Source organism: Ixodes scapularis, unplaced genomic scaffold (assembly GCF_016920785.2).
Source record: "Ixodes scapularis isolate PalLabHiFi unplaced genomic scaffold, ASM1692078v2 PGA_scaffold7__128_contigs__length_106722199, whole genome shotgun sequence".
Classification (NCBI taxonomy): Eukaryota; Metazoa; Arthropoda; class Arachnida; order Ixodida; family Ixodidae; genus Ixodes; species Ixodes scapularis.
Genome location: NW_024609882.1, coordinates 52,322,340 through 52,340,113, shown reverse-complemented (window position 1 = coordinate 52,340,113; position 17,774 = coordinate 52,322,340). Strand labels below are relative to the sequence as shown.

General features: G+C 45.4%; 1 protein-coding gene across 1 annotated transcript in view; it reads left to right on the top strand.

The window, feature by feature from the left end:
- The window catches only part of LOC120846093 (zinc finger protein 699), an 83,086-nt gene that overhangs the window by 23,442 nt on the left and 41,870 nt on the right, over positions 1–17,774 (top strand). The window contains exons 13-16 of the mRNA XM_042286446.1: positions 2,590–2,621; positions 4,675–4,848; positions 9,871–10,046; positions 15,785–15,975. Of these exons, the coding sequence (XP_042142380.1) occupies positions 2,590–2,621; positions 4,675–4,848; positions 9,871–10,046; positions 15,785–15,975 (573 nt within the window). The remainder of the gene's footprint in view (positions 1–2,589; positions 2,622–4,674; positions 4,849–9,870; positions 10,047–15,784; positions 15,976–17,774) is intronic.

Below are 17,774 nucleotides of genomic sequence, written 5' to 3'. Positions count from 1 at the left end.
TTGTACCTCGCCTGCCGGCCTCGCAAGCACGCGCCGCTGAACTATCTTTTGTCGCATGCTGGGCAGTTACATTTTACATACATTTTTGGAGACCAGTTGGCGACGGGGCGGAGTGGCATGGTTTCGGTTTCGATCGAAAAGCCGTCTCCGCTCGCGCGACGAAGCATGTGCAGCTGCAAGCCGGCCAAAGTTGCCCTGACGTGCATGCGAACATCATTGCACGACAGAGGCACCGGCCGGAACGCTTGCAATCCACTGTTTTACGTTTACTTTTGACGAAAGTCTGGCACGTCGGGAATCGGTAAAACGGTCGGAAGAAGATTTTCAAAATTTTTCGGCGACGCCTAAAGCAGTGTACACATTTGGGGTATCTCAATGTTTCTTTGAAGACGTTAAAAGTGGACATTCATTACTCGCCTAAGCCAAAGCGAAGCTTGCAGCAACTTTGCAGAAAGTTTTGAAAAGCAAAAAGTACCCGCTAGTCGTACAGCACCTTTTTCTTGTGTGCAATTTCGCATTGCACTGCAGTAGCTGTGTTTCATCAGTCGGAGACTGCTTCCATTTATTATATCACTAGTCAACCTAATGCTGGGATATTTACTACTAAGCTGGTCATTTTCAAATAATTTTAATATGTGAAGTTTAGTTTTCAAATTTGAATATGTGAAGTTTGGTTTTTATCTATTGTGGGTACATATATAGGTATCATTTAACTGAAGCATTGCAGAATCTGTCATGTCATTGACATTTCAGTTACATCTTGAGACTCCTAGGTGGTCAAACTTGACTATAATTCGTTTATTTCAGCGAGCAAAGTGCCCTTCGTTTGTCCAGCACGTAAAATGAATATTTTTATTTTTCTAAGAATATCTGCTCCGAAAGCCATTTTTGGTGCTCCGAAACACTGTTTTGGCTGCTCCAAAAGCCACTTTTGCTGCTCCAAAACACTGTTTTGGTTGCTCCGAAAGGTGCTTCAAAACGGCTTAGGCCAATCACATCACTGTGCTGGGCATTTGACGATTGTAGCGATTGTATTGGCTGCACACTATGCTTTGTTCACCGCCTAAGCTGACGGCGCAGTGGAAACCACACGCTCGCTGAACCAATTAACTGCCTCTCTTTCACCACCTGACTGTGCTCTTTGTGCTTGGTACGGGCGGGAGCGTGATTACACGGCAAAAGGTGGACGTCCGTCCGGTCCAACGAGCAGAATACACAGAAAGAATCAAACACATGAAGGACGAACACAGACACACACAGAAAGAACTGTGTGCGTCTGTGTTCGTCCTTCATGTGTTTTATTCTTTCTGTGTATTCTGTAGTTTTCAACGCGCTCTCCTACGTGTACTTCCAACGAGCACTCAGCTTCTATCGCGCTGTGAGCTTGGGGGTGAGCTGAGTTTAGTGCTGTTGTTGCCTCTGTCATTCACCATAGTTATTGCGGCGCTCACCACACTGACCATTCACGACCACATTTACTTTTTGCTTCGGCACGTCCGTGGTAACAAAGTGTAGCCGATATCTGTTCCTGCGTAGTCCCTCCGGACAGATTTCGCGTCTTTTTTTATTGCGCACATTAGCAGAAGTCCCAGGGACTAGTTTGAATTTACTGGCGTTTAGCGCTATAGGATAGAATGTGTGCGTTCTGGGACTGTGCTGGCTGTTTGAATTATTCGAATTGCAGAATTACCATAGCGGAGTCGATTTGACGAGTTTTTACCGTAATTAGTTGCGAGGCTTCATCAATGTGTCCACTTTTGTATACTACCGTCACGAAAAACTTTAGCTCACATTGAAACCTGTTCTGAATTCATTTTAATTTTGCAATGCATGCATTGGTCTTAGTGCTTCATTTTCCTCTACCTCTCTTCTTCTTCTGAAACTCTTGCTTGGAATGCAGGAAGACTTTGTTCAGATTGCATCATAAACAAGTTTAAGGGGAAACGCTGGCCTTGCGAGTTTTTCTTATTAATATTTGACCGAGCCCAATGAATGTACACAAGCTTGTTCAGTTTTTCTTGCCGGTTACAAATATCTGGTCACTTATTCAACCAGTAGATTAGTCCTCAAGATAATTAAAACTTACCTGCCTTTGATTTTAGGAACTGGGAAACATGTTCTTAACAAATTATTACATTTAATGTGTGTCTAGATACTAGAAAGTATAAAGTATTCAATGTTGGAGGCACCTTTGAGATTGAACAATTCCTAGTTATTTTACAACTCATTGAAGTTCAGTGCTCAATTTGTGGCAACTAAGTAATAAAACAAAAGATCAGCTGAAAAATTACCAGAACTTAAGTAGGGAAGAATGTGCTCTCAACATTGTATGCTTCACATATTTAGCAACATAATGAAAAAAAAAAAAAAAAATAGGTTATATTTTTATTTGTGTTAGATGCTGAGATATCCCTTTCGCAAATTTGTAAGGAGCCCAAAATTTGTGCTTTGAGAATATGCCAGTTTAGCATAAACTTTGGTGTAAATTCAGCCTATATAGATATTATGAATTCATATGGCAACAATATTGACCCAGAAAATTAGAAACTACTTCTACTTCTAACTTTTTTTTGCTCATCTTGTTTTCAGAAGCGAAAGGACTGAAAGGCACTCCATACTCGGTGTGTATGAAAGAGGTTCAATGTTTTGTATGTCTAAGGGTAGTCAGTACATGGCTCTGTCGTTCAAAAACTGTGCCGAATTCCAAGAGGTGCCCATTCTTTGTAGATAGCCCATCCCAATTTTAGGCTTATTTTCTCTTCATGCAAAAGCACAAAAAAATAGCCCAGTCCTAGAGATAGCCCAGCACAGGTCACTTCAGCAGTGATGGGGCAGCTTTTTTCACCACTGTCACCTCGCTATTCATGCCAGATTTTTCGAGATCTTGATAGGTGCCATTTGAAACTGCTTGAAAGCAGTGTTCGATCAGCCGGGGTCATTTTGTTAACAGGGCCTAATGGAAGAAAGTGCTTGTATCCAAACAACATAGAAAAAACAAAAACAACACCAGCCATGCCATGGTCGTCGTGAGGATGAACGGCGACCGTGGCAACTATAAAAGTATGTTTTAAACCTTTTGGTTGCACTGTGAAACTTGGCCCATCTCCTCTTATTTTCCCCCACTTTATGCTCGATTCCAAATGGGCTATCTCTTGGGATATTACAATAATTGGCCTACCTATCAGGTGGCACTACTAAAGGCACACTCTTGATTTTTCTAATATTGGTCTACATAAATTGTTTGCATAGACCACTGCGGCATAATTTTACAGAAAGATGCAGTGAGGTTATGGACATTTTGTCAGAAATTTCAGTGTGCACCATCATTTGGGTGAAGCATCGAAATTGTTATTTCTTTTTCGTAGGGGGGATTTGGTTTGTCAAAGAACTAAAAGAAGCAGCAGTGACGGCCCCCGTGGCATTCAGCTTCATCAACCAATTGGAGCCAGCATGATTGGTGCGCCGATCGTTTGGCGAATTTGTCCGTATAAATGCCTCGATGACCCAAACCCATCTTTTTTTTTTTTGCATTTGGAAAGAAATAGTTTTTCAGGTTTCATCTTTTTTGGACTGATTATAACATAAGGTGTTCTCAATTCCCAAACACGCTCAGAAATTGTCGCCCGGACGCATAGCGACCTCGAGTTTTCGTTGACGTTGTATTTTAGCGGTGCGTTTTGCCCCGGGAAGCTTTGAGGCATAGCAATGCCTTCCTGTGGAAAACGAAGCCAGCTAACTTTCCAAGGTCAAGGACAGACGACGATGCAGACGACAAAGTTAGCGAGGGTTCTGCCCATGGGGGCAGGAAGCTTCTGGAGACAACGTGAGGCCACCAGAGGTGGAGCCAGAAGTGTGGAGAGACACGCCTCCCAACGATACTCAAAACCAAGAGACGCTATTGGACGAAAAGGAGAGCCGACTTGGTGCCAATGGCTGTTTTGGCCACCCGAGGGCATATGCCCGAGCGTGCATATGCCCAAGGGTGCATATGCCCAAAAGTGCATAGGCCCGAGGGTGCATAGGCCTGAGGGTGCATATGCCTGAGGGTGCAAACACCCAATGTGGCTCCAGGTGCATATGCCCGAGGGCCTAGACCACTTTTGGGCATATGCCCGAGGGTAGCCAAAACTTTTAAAAAAATGCTGTGCCTGGGGGAAAAAAAAAAGAATTCTAACTGGTAAGGACAGGCAGGTCTCAAAATAAATGTTTTTAGAAACAAAAAACAATTTTTTTTATCAATATTTATGTTACAGGGGAATTTTTTTTTTATTTGCTGGCAAAACTGAAACTGCACCCCTGTGGGATGATGATGATAGCGTTTGTACCCAACTTGTGTGCGCTCCGAGTTTGCCGGACCTCAGATCGCACACTACTAGTTGGGTACAGATGCTATCGTAGTCCCACAGAGGTATTGTTTTGGTTTCGCTCACAAATCGAAATCTTTTTATTGTGACGTAAATATTGGGCAAAAATTTTTTTTTTGGCAAATGTTTATTTGGAGTTTTAATTGTCCAAACCAGTAGAAATTTTTTTTTCTCTATGTTTAGTATTTAAAAATTTGACTCACCACGTGTGGCCAACACTTATTCCGGCGCATTTTAAGGGTAGTTTAGTGGCTGGAAACGCCGTATAGAACCCTGTGCTTTGACCTAGGCCTCTGTCACGATGTTGCAGCCCAAGAACCGGTGGAACAGGCTGAACTGCGAGCACTGCGAGTTCTTCACCCACCGCTACAAGCTCCTCACCAATCACTACGCGAAGGAGCACAAGGAGCACGCGCTGAGCACGTGTACGCAGTGCAACGCCGTGTTTGCACACTACGCCTTCATGCTCGCCCACCAGGTGCAGGTGAGTGGCCGAAGGACAAGAGGGAGAGTGGGCACATCTTCAAATGCGTAGCATTCGAGGGGCCAGGTCCATGGCATGGGGCCTCGACAATGTCGTCGAGGCTACATGTCACTGTCGTGTGACCCTACGAAGCTGTGTCTCGTCGCATGACGCTGCGACGCCTTTGTATATTCGGAAGAACCTCACACTGTGCCCTCAGTGTTGGGGGCACATTCCGGGAAAGGAATGGTACGAGGAGGCCATATAAGTGCCACACACTTAGGACGCCTTTGGGAACTGCCAGAGAGGTGGGCAATTTTTTTAACACTGTTGTGTTAAAGGGCAACTTCGCTCAATTCCGAAGATTTCGAGATAATGATTGATTTCGAATTAAGAAGCCCTAGTAAAACACACTACGTCGTTTGCTTCGCGAAAAATGGGATATATATTTTTAAATCTGATTTTAAACACAAGCGGAAATCGAAACCGAAACTTCGGCTCCGCCTGGCAACATTGGCCTCGGATCGCCAAGTACATTTCCATCACGTGGTACGAGATGTCACGTGATCCTCGGCCCAACGACGGGCGGTATTGGGGCGGGCGTGTGGCAGACGCGAGTGTCGTCTGCACCGCACTCTTCGCCACGTTTTGGTGTCTACGGCATTCGACGACGTCTGCACAACTGCTTCATAAGTGTGCGCGCACGTGGTGTCCATAGCGTGGACGAAACTCCGAGAGACAATAATCACAATCGGTGAGACGACGACGGCGGTTGTGACACGGAAGACGGCGGTAACGGCGGGACCACGGCGGGCGGCCGGACGGCTCCCAAGAAACGTGCTGCGCAGGCGCGTTACGCCAATCACGTGGACACTGCTGAGCGCCGAGAGGCAACGTTGCTGACGTCATGCGCTACGCTCGCCCGCAGAAGTGAAAACAAGCAAAAGGGGGCCATGTAGATGGCGTTTAGCTCAATGTTGGCTCCGCCCATGCCGTAGCCTTGACTGCGCTGTTGGTTGCACCTGAATTCGCCAGCTCAAGTCAGCCGATTTCGGCAACTTGGCGAGTTGCAAAGTTTGCCGGACCGTTTAAGAAACATTTAGACAGAACTGTGTCGTAAGATTTCACGTGTAGTCTTCCTAGGCGATACTGAAGAGGACTGCATTGTTTTTTCAAAACCAAAAATGAAGTGGAGTTGCCCTTTATTTATTTATTTATTTCAGATACCCTCAGGGCCAAAGGCATTAGAGAGGGGAGTGGGTACAATGTATAAGTATAAAGTTAAAAAATGCAGTGGTTATTAGTACAGTAAATTGACTCTTATTTGTACAATGTTAGCTAGGGCGTTGTTGAACTGCTGGGGATCTTTGATTGTTGCTGTCGGGGCGGGAAGGCCATTCCACTCCACTGATGTGCGAGGAAAGAATGACTGAAAAAAAGCATTAGTTCTACACGATGGAATCCCGACTTTATGAACATGATCTAATCTAGATGAGATGTATTGGAGGGGTAAAATATGTTCGGCGCGCAAGGAGGGATGAAGAAACAGTTTGTGAAAGAGACAAAGACGAGAGATTTTGCGGCGGGATGTTAGGGATGGTTGATCAAGGTTAGATTTCATTGTACTGATGCTTGCAGTTCTATTATAGTTAGACAATATGAAACGAACAGAATTATTTTGAACCATTTCAAGTGAGTGTATCAAGTTTTCGTGGCTTGGATCCCAAACCGAAACGGAATATTCGAGTTTAGAGCGAATGAGGACCTTGTAGAGTAGTAGTTTTAGGGATGAAGGTGCTTTAGCAAAGTTACGTCGAAGATAACCCAACATGCGGTTAGCGTTATTAATGACGTACGAGGTGTGAACGCTCCAAGTTAGGTTCGATGAAATGTGGACACCAAGGTATTTATAAGAATACCTTGGTGTCCACATTTATATATTTATAAGAATACTTTAAGAGGAAACTTTTTGTAGCGTTAGCTACGGTGGCCGAGGTTGAGCAGTTTAACGTGGCCCTCATAATGAGCCGTGCTCATTATGCGGAGCACACAGCGGCGGCGGCGGAGCTCCGCTTAATGAGCACGGCGCATGGCGCCGCGCGCTGCGCATAATGAGCATGCATAATGAGTGCAAGGCGGCGCTTCGCATAATGAGCACGGCTCGTTGTGAGAGCCATGCGAAGCCGCCGCCACGCGTTCCGCCGCCGCGCCAGCCTCGCCGGTCTGCGCATTCCAGAGGAGTGACGTCATAGCTGTGGCACACGCGCTGGCGCCGCTGTGTGCCCAGCTGTGCGCCTCCGTCGCGCAGTAGCCAAGTCTTACGCTGCACCGGAGCCGCTTGATAGTGCCTCTCATTTTGTGTGCATAAGCTCACGCTACGTATATCCTGGCATAGCCGAGCTAAGCCACTGCAATTTTTGTGTTATGCAAATTGTAACGTATAATTTTCCCGCTAAATTTAGCAGGGAAACAATGTGTTATGCTTCCCCACAACGCATAAAAAATCGAAAAACTATGCCTCACATTTTGTGCACGTGAGCTTTAACACAAAAATCAAATGCCGTAATTTTTTTTATATAGGTTGTATTAGTTGGTGCCAGTTTAAATTTATTTTTAGCTTTTATTAACTGGGGAGGGCGTCCCTAGATGTGACTCTATTTTGTCCTTGAAACAGGAAGTGGTCCGGAGACAGACACCACTTTTTTTGGGTGGAGGAATGCGTCGAAAAAACTAGAGCCGATTTTCGACCGAGGTTATGGGTAAAGTCCCATGTTTCTGGGGTTTATTTTTCTTCATATTGGGGGGAGGGGGGTTGCTTGGGGTTTATATTATCCAACGGATTCTGTGTTTTTTTTTTTTGGTGCTAATCCTCGGTGTCGGACTTGAAATCGGTATTAGCGGAAAAATTTGTCACGTGCCCTATGCATGAATTCAGTTTCCCCCTTAAAAGGGCGGTGCAACAATATTCAATCGGAATGTTTCTCACTTTACACGAGCTTACTGGCACTAGTGGGACTCAAGGATACTCGCATGCAACACCGCTGGCGAAGAACTCCTTTGTTGCGGTGTAATTTCAACGACAAAAGTGACCGTTTTCTCATCCAATCTACGCAAAACTTAATGATGTAGCTGGGCGGTCCCAGCACCGCCCAGTGGCAATATTTGAATGCGGCTCATAGATTGGACCCGAGCATTGCGTGGGCACTCGATTTGGGCTCGTGATAATCTATAGCTCGAGAAGCATTCGGGTAGCGACCTGTGTCTAATTGCTGTAATGACGACAATGGCCAAACCATAATATTGTGTGGAACTCAGCGCGTGTCCTGTGCTTTGCCAACCTCAGCACGTGGCTATAATCAACATTGGCAGCATATAATTGGCTCCTGATCATGTGGCCCCTAATTCTGGCTGCGAGTTGAGGGGGTGAATGCTGCTCCTTTTTTACAGCGAAGCTGTTAAGGGCAAGGTTCCCCAGAATCGTGTCCGGTACCAAACAAATGTCGACACAAACCTACACAAACCTCTAGACAGCTACCGCCGTCGCTCATAGATGGCGGCAACCTTTCCTGCTATCATAAAAGAATGGATAGTTGGGTGAGTTGATGGGAGTTCATCGTCAGAAACAGCGCGAAAAACAGACGAGGACGAAGAAGAAACACACGTGACGAGCGCAGCGCAGCGTTTCTTCTTCATCCTCGTCTGTTTTGCGCGCTGTTTCCTACTCCCTTATCAGTTTCGGTTTGGAGTCAGGATAGGTCAGCCGCGTGCCCTTTCTTCGGGGAAACAAGACCGGGTGTGGAAGGAGCGGCGACGTACGCAGCAGCGTGAATGGGCCCGCAACCACCAGAAAGCCGCTGTCGCTTCGAGTTCCACTGCATAGCGCCTTAGATTCTCTTGCGAAAGAAGAGCAGATCGCTCGCCTGGAAACCCGCCGCCGAGAACAGAAGCTACGGCTCTACTGCTCTTCCTTCTTCACCAGAGTGGAAAGTCTGAAAGTTTCTTTCATTTCTTTCTGCGACGTCTATTGCATGGTAAAAAACAAACAGGTGTTTGACAGGTCATCCCTTCTAAGCAACATTTGCAAAAAGTACAAAAATTGTAGCATTGCCCCTTTAAATTTGATGGAAAAATTAATGTCACAGGACCCGACGTCACGGGACCTACAGACAATTCAGGTTCCCCGCTAAATTTAGCAGAAAACTTGTCGTCACGCGACCTATGCATTAAATCAGTTTCTCCGCTAAGTTTGGTGATGATATGACGATCGTCATCGTCATATCGTCGGAGAAGCAGCACAACTGCTGCTGTTTAAATGCATCCTGCCGTGTGATCGTCCCCCAATTTTTTTTCTCGTCCTGGATCGTGGATGTGCGGAAGCGGCACAAAGTCTCGAGGGACCCAGAAGTCGAGGCGTTGCTTTGGCGAAGCAGGGACCAGGACTTGGGCATGAGCATGTGCTCGGTGAGGCAAAAACCTTTAGGAGTATTCGCAAGTCAAGCCCGTCATTTGTGTCTCTTGAAGCTCTCTCGTGAAAACACAAGACTTCGTAACCCACCGTTAATATCTAATGCGTAAAAATGAACACCGTCTCAACTTCTTTGTACTTCAATGCAACAAGAAACAACATGTTATTCCTTTACATCATACACCAGATCGAAATTTTAGTGCAAATATCAGTTTCGCGCTTTTTGAGTGAATAGTCACACGACGCAAACCGCACGACCACGTCACGTGCTGCGATCTCATGACGTCGCATCACGGTGCAGCACATTATGTCACACAACGCAGCCTCGTGCGTTGTGTCGCACGTCGTGACTTCGAGTCATCTTAGTTCACCTAATTTGTCACATTATATTTGTGTCTGTGTCACGCTAAGCTAGCGTCGCTTAAAGCGCACTCCGTCTTGTGCGGCTACCAACTTCGTCCACAGGACTACATCAGTATCTTTTAGTTCATCCCGTAGCATTTGGAACTTGTGTTGGATCTCGCAATGAAAGTTCATAAACGTATGACAGCTCAGTGGCTCGCGTTGGATTTGTGCAGGTGCACTTCGATCCGGAAGATGCCCACACCAAGGAGTGCAGCTTGTGCAGCACTCAGCTGGAGAGTGTGGATGCGCTGCGTGACCACGTGCTGGCAATCCACGCCGCGGCACTGATCTATCGCTGCATCGAGTGTCATGAACGCTTCATGACTCTGTCCATTCTCCTTCAGCACAGGTGAGAAGGCGGCTTGTTTTTTTCATCTCCTGAATAAATGGTTACAGCACTGGCTAGAACACGTGTACTAGTCTCATTTCGCACAGTTACTCTTTAAAAATAATATGAGAGCTGACTTTTTTTTTTTTTCATTCCATTTATTTTATTTTAATGGCACCATGTCCTCGAAGAGAAAGGCCCACGTCTCCGCCTCAAAGTCTACGATGTTCTGCCTAGACGGCCTCTTTGTTTTTTTCTTAGGGGTCAGCTTGCTTGCCCGGAAGAACAAGGCCGAACGTTCGCACAACGCATCCCTGAACGATTTTGTCCACAACACGTCGGCAGGTTGCAGTATTGATGTGCAGCCGCCTGGTATCAGGGCTATGTCTGTGTCCCTGGCGTAGAGAGCTCCTCAGGCAGCCTCAGTTTTAGGAATCTGCGCCTGGACCAACACAAAGAGCCCTCTCACGTCGTCGACGTTCGGTCCCCAGACCCTGCGTACCCACTCTTGCAGGACAAGAGAGGTCATCCGCCCGTTTCTAGATGATGTGACCTGCACATTTCCTGAAAAGAATACCAGTACAAAATTAATTGACAACTTTGAACTGATTGACTTACGAAAGCGCATGCCATAAGAAAGCACAAAGGCAACAGGCGTCAAACACGACCGGTGGATAAATGCTGCCTACCTACTGGGCGTACCTAACCGCCTGACCATAGAAATTGGATGGTAACTGTGCCATCTTTTGCGACTATGGCGAAGCAAGACGAAATTGGCATGGCTTTAGGTTAACTAATAATGCCACAATCTAACTTTTTTTTCTTTTTTGCAAGTCCGAAGGAGTGGTTTATGGTGGGGCGGTTTCTGTCTTGCGTAGTTCTAACCTTGTAGTAACCTATATCTATGGCAGAAAAAATTAAAAAACAACATACCTGGAATCTTGAGTGTAAATAGTGCTTCAAGGGTATCCGGCCTGTTGGCTCTTTAAGCACGATCAACGCTGGAATCTTGACTCCCGCTGCCATTGCACATAAAGCCACGGTCATTCCTTGCCGGGCACAGCCGGTGTTGGTGATTCGGATAGTTGAATCGCCAATAGCGTTGTTCTTTCCTGTTGTTGGACAGTCCATTCGCACCATACAGTAGTCTGGTCCATATTGGCAATGTTGGAATCCGTATAATCATGCTCCGGGCAGAGTCGAAACAGCCTCTTTGATGACCACAATCGCTTCAGCGTAGTCAGCAGGCAGCTTTTGACTTTCGTTTGTCCCAACCCGCATGGACACTTTGTAGTGCCTTTTCCAACGAGCGATGTACTGGCACGATGCTTGAAAGTTGCCTAGACCAATCTGTGCCGTTAGCTGTCGCATGTGCTTTTGGAGAAGCCGGTTGCTGACGGCTTGACCGGCTGATCTCTCAGTCTCCAGGAAGCCCATCAATGCGTCGTCAATTTCTCCACTGAAAACGGGTCGTCTGGTACCCATCATTCTCTTTAGCCTGGTCTTTCCATGGCACTGCTGCACGAGCACTTGGTATTTCGTGTTCCATTCCCGTACACGCTTCCTGTCAACCTCGAAGTGGCATGCAGTCTTGCTCAAGTTGATTCCGTTCTTGGGTTCCCACTCCACGATTTCCACCTTCTGGATGGTGTAGCTGGACCTCATCCTGGGACCGCAGGAGACACGTCTTCACAGATCGCTGGCAAATCGAGGAATGAGATTGCCAGGTCAGTCCAAGCCAGTTTTCCCTTACAATTATCAGTTCGGACAATCGGATGCAGGGGCACCGAAAGACTGACCTTGAACATTTGTGGAGTTTTGCCCCCTCTCCACTCTAGTCCTCAAAAACGTGACTTCTTCCCTTTGCACAAAAAAATTTCGGTGGCATAGCTCGGCTATGCCAGGATATACGTAGCGTAAGCTTAGGTTCAGCTGGTTATTCCTAGATTTCCTGGTTGTCTAGGATTAGCTTGATTATCATGCTTACTGCTGCTTCAATGGCACACACACGGTATATGCATTATGTGACTACTTCGGGACCTGATGACCTGTGCGCCGTGTTGCTATGTATCAAGCAACCAAGCTGCCGCCCAGAACAACCGGACAGCGTGAACCATGATCTTGAGCAGGTGCATGCGTGCGGCGCGTGCATCGGGGACTGACCTAGGCGCCATACCAGACCTGCCCGTTCCGTCACCGCTCCTCGTGCATGCGCAGCACGGCTCTCCAGGAGCCACGCTCAACCTCGGCCAGTGTAGCTTACACTACAAAAAAGACTACTTGCGCTTTTTTGACTTGTGGGAATCGCTATTTCTAGAGGGTGAGCGATGTATCGGCAGAGTGACTGAAATAGATATTTGGGCAACAAAGGGGGGGGCCATCGATCAGGGGTGGTTGCCCTTTCGAGATTTTACGGTAGTGTTGCATTTTATAGGTTTTGATTATGTTTCCATAAGCCGATTGCAATAAATTTGGTGTTGTTGTTTTCAGCAACAACTGAACTGCACCCTAAAGCTTTTCTTTTTTCTCTAGACTTGATATATAAAAGTGCCAAGATTGGAGAAACTTCAAGTGCGATTTTCTCAGCTTTGTCTTTTTTTGTCTAGAGCCGTTGTCTTACGGAAGTTTTCACAATGTTTGCATGGGTGGATTTCAGTAAGCTTGGTATCATTGTTTTTAGTAACAACTGAGGTGTATCCTAAAGCTTTTCTTTTTCGTCTAGAATCAATAGATCAAAAGGAAATAGCTGAAACATGGATTATCTAGTGACAAGTTTTTGCTTTGAAATTCCATGATTTATTTCTGGTAAACAAAATCGCTTTATAAACATTCAATTAGCTTTAGGATATATGGTGAACCCTTGGAAATCACTGCATATTGTTAAAATATAAATGTTTTGATGTGAAATTACCATAACGACCTGTAAGAAATTACCTTATTGGAATTTTATATTTTGCATATCTTTAGTTCTAAAAGAGATATCTGAAATTCAACTGCAGATTTGGAATCACCATCCAGTGATACATATGCATGCCAACTTTCAGCAAGATATCTCGATAAATAAAAAAATGTATATAAGTACCCTAGTCCCACCTTAAGGGCATAGTTTTAATTAGAATCTTGCCGAGCATCATCGAAAAACACTAAATCAACAAATTGCAGAACGATAGATGGCACATGCAGTACTTTGCGGCTTTTTAAAAAACTGCACAACTTCGACAGGTTTTTAAGTTTCGGCTTGCAATCTGAGCGCCTCTCGGCACCGACGGCAATGCAACTTGTGGAGAAATAGGGGAACCAGCCTCTGCTGCGTTGTGTGCAGAGGCTGGTTGCACTATTTCTCCACGAAGCGTGGTGCTGTCAGTGCCCAGAAGCGTTCAAATTGCAAGCCGAAAATTAAAGCCCGTTGAAGTTGTGCGGTTTTTTAGAAAGCTGTAAATCTTCAGAACAGTTTGTTCTGAAGATTTGGCATCTGGCTCGGACCACTAGTGCTACAATTGGGCAGAGACTCAGCATTCTGCGATGCATAGTTCATTCTTGCAATTAAAACAACTTTTTTTTCCTTTGGGGCCATTTGGTACATTAATTTTCAGAATTTCCATTCTTGTGACTCCTTCCCTTCTCCCTGTTGTGCAGGGAAACCTGACTGGTCACTATAACAGATGCAGTTTCTCACCTATTTTAGAAGATACAGTAAAACCTCGTTATAACAAAGTTGAAGGAGTGATCGTAATTATTTTGTTATAACCATTAGTTTGTTATATCCCATTTTGTTATAACGAGGTTTTACTGTACATCGATTTTAGGAAGTCGCAGTCTGCGGATGACTAAGGAAATTTTGAAGGCTTTTTTATTTCCGTTTTTATGTAAAAAGATAGATGTTTTCATCTCCAGGTTTAATGTTGGTATGCATTTCTTCAAAAGAAATAGGGAAGTTGGCACTTTGTATGTGTACCCGTCGTCTTGTCCTTTGTTTTTTAGCGCTGTTCTCTCTTTACTTGATTGAAATGTACAGTGTGCTCAACTGTTAAGTGTAACGCACGAGTAGTGGCTTGGGAGACTGCATGCGTCATATGCTGGCACAGTCTGGAAGGTCACACCGCAGTTCTTTTCTAGTGCTACAGTCCCAGTTTCAAAGCGGTGACCAACGTACGTTACAGCAATAAAAAACATTTCTTTACAGCGAAGGTGTTAAGGGCCTTGTTCCCCACCCACTATTATGTTAGCGGACAATGATATGTTGACATAAAACTTCCATTGGTCGTGGCAAGTATGAATAAATAAAAATAAAAAGAGAGGTCAAGTATGAATAAATAAAAAGAAAAAGAAGGGGCAACTGGCGTGGGTCAGCCTTCCTTGGCATTATTAGATAGCGAGGTCCTGATCCCTTGTTATCATCTCTAGGCATCGTCCTCGTGGTCGTCCTAGAAGTCGTCCTCGAGTTCGTCCTAGCAGTCGTCCTCGAGTTCGTCCTAGGCGTCGTCCTCGAGGTTGTCCTAGAGGTCGTCCTAGATATTGTCCTCGAGGTCGTCCTAGAAGTCCTTCACAAGGTTGTCCTAGAAGTTGTCCTTGAGGTCGTGCAAAAAGTCGTCCTTTAGGCATCATCCTAGAAGTCATCCTTGAGGTCACGTCGTCTTAGAAGTCATCCTCGAGGTCGTCCTACAAGTCGTCCTTGAGGTCATCCAAGAGGTAGTCCTCGAGGTCGTCCTAGAAGTCGTTCTTGAGGTCGTCCTAGACGTCGTCCTCGAAATTGTCCTGGACGTTGTAGTGATAAGAGCTTAGCTGGTCCTCCATCTTCTCGTGAAGTGGAAGGGCTCTACAATTTTTTTTTACGTTCTTTTTTTTTTTATTAAAAAAGTTGCACATCAATTGGACTTGGGCGGCACCTCATGACAAACATGTCACGCCAACCTATGAAGAATGATAACAGCAATGCACCCCTAGTCGAATTGTGAACTGAGAAACAAAAAATACCATCAAAAATAAAACTGGGGGCGACAAAAAAAGAAACCAGGTGTCCACACAGTGATTATGTTGGCAAGTCTCAACAGTCATGGGAGGAGCCGCTTAAGTGTTTGCAGTGTCATCAGTTTTCTCGTTAGCAGCTCTGTCATCAATTTCAACCACTGCTCGCGCATTATATTGAACAGTTGGGCACACTGTACTGCCGGAAGAAGTTGTTTACATTGCCGATGATCGACTTTACTACGTATTACAGCAATTATGTAGTGAAGCATGTTTCTCGCTTGTTTGTGTGTGTTTTCTTAAGTTTTCATTTATGTACTCTCGTGCGCGATGCCTGACAAAAATTGCTAAGCAATTGTGTTGCTCACGTGAAACATTCTAGCATCAGAAACGTTTAGTGATACTTAGAGTTTCCAGACGCCAGACACCTACGTTCACGGCACTCTTCATGAGATAGTTTAACACGTACCATGCATACTCTTGATGGCCATTCCTAGAATGAAGCGATACTACCGCTAATCGGACTGATGAAGCTGACCATTTCTCGAGCTCCTGTCTCTCGGTGCACATATGTGGTCTACCTCCACCTTGCCTACATCACTCCTTCTCGTTTACCTCTGGTCACATGACCTCCCTGCGAACCAATCGGCGTCAAGCACCTTGCTCCTCCTCCCCCATCCGTCAACCAATCGGTGTAGAGCCTCGCGGTCACGCTTTTATCCGGGCTTCACTTTTAAGCTTCACGAAATGCCAACCACCTAGCCAAAATATGTTTCACGTCAATGACCGTGCAGGGAGGAGAAGCACAACCCGAAGTCCCGCAAGTGCCCCGAGTGCCCCAAGGAGTTCAGCACGTCGGTGGCGTGCCGCCGCCACGTGATGTACACGCACTACAGCTCGCGCCTGCGCTTCCCGTGCAAGTACTGTTTCCGGCGCTACAAGGACCTCCTCAACCTGCACTACCACATGGCACTCTCCCACATACGTGAGCAAGCTCCAATCGTGTCTTGGATGCAGCGTTGGGAAGTACCTTAAGTACATACATTGTACAGTACTACTTCTAGTAGGTTTAGAAAGCTTGTACTTTACCTGAAGTACATTCTCTGAGTATGTACTTGTACTTTACTTAAAGGGACGCTGAAACACTTATTGCCAAAAATGAGAAGGGGATCCTAGCGTAGTTTTATCCCGCGAATCTGAATATCATGTTTATTTTCCCCGAAGATGACTTAACGCGAGAAAAAACTAAAAACCTCCAACCAGTCATTACGTCATAAGAGGACCTTTCGGCCGCCAAGCGCCTGTTGCTTGAGGGCTGCGCGTGTAATAGACCCTTTCCGAAATTCAGTGCCATCTGGTGGTTCGTAAAGCAGTTTGGCTTTTGCCATATCAATGGCGGAAATGCACTTGTATCGGCACCGTCACTTTTGCTAGTCAACGGCACGCGAGGAATTCTTGAGTGTGAGTTTTTTCGATCACTTTCAGTTCGATGGTGACCAAGAACCTATATTCAGAACAAAGCTCCAAACCACTCAGATGCTTCGGGAAAATTCTATACACCAAAATGCTTTAAAGCCTATTGTGTGCCGCCCGCAGATTGACTGAATCTGAGTTATTAGAAATAAACGCTTACGTAGCTCTTGTGTTTCATTCCTACGTCGCGTCGTACTGACCCCCTGAATGTACAGGTTTCGCATCATCCGCTCAGAAGCATCTTCAACGTCTTCCTTTATGAGTCGCTAGAAGGTTGCCATTGGTATGGCACAGATGCCTTTCCACAGATGATGATAGCGATCAAAGTGGCCAGACTGAATTTCGGAAAGGGTCTATTGCAAGCTTGCCAGGTACATTCCCCCGCACTGGCACCAGTCGTGACGTCTTTTTCTGCCCGTTCTAAAGGCAGCAAGAGTGCGCATGCATAGCTTTGATAGGCACTGAAGATGTGCGAGTGAAGATTCCAAAAACTCCTTTTGTGACACCATGCTTTGGGAGGGAAGGCATTCAGTGGTACTTTGAAAATTATTTTCTGCAGCTTCCATGTACCAAATTAAAAAATAATTTCGATATTTGAGATCCTGGAGGTTAAATGGAGACAATTTAAGTCTGTTTCCTCAAATACAAAACCGCTTCAGCTTCCCTTTAAAGTATGTTTTGTGGTACTTTCCGAGGAAAGTACAACTCACGACTTGAAAGTACATTTCCCAAATTTGGTCTTGGTGAAAGTAAGCTCTTTCAAGAACCACATGCTCACGTCCTTGACTTTCCCAGTACCATACACAACTTCTGAGGTCTAGTATAAGTTCACCAACCTTCAACAAAAAAATGACATACTTTTCCGAAAGTTGGAGAACATGCTGTCACACCACGCTGACGGCAGGGCCATCTATATTCATGTGAAAAAACACTATCTTCTTTTGAGATGTCATCCGGTCATTTTTCTGAGTGAAGTAATGGCGGCTATAAGACCGTTACAAATAGGTGCCTTATAAGTTCATTGCGTTAAATAGTTCTTAAGAGGATATCGCAGCTCCCGAGCCCTTTGCGATTCCAATGGCAACTTTTTAGTCTTTTTTCTCAGCAACCACCGAATGGATTGAGTTGTGAAAGATTTTACAGTCGACTCTCATAAATTCAAACTCTCTTGATTCAAACTTGCAGATAATTCAAACTAACATGCAGGTCCCGTCCTATGTGTCTCCCTATCGGAGGAAACTCCTGGTAATTCAAACTTTCCTTTATTCAAACAAATTTTCGATCCCCCTCGAGTTTGAATTAACGAGATTC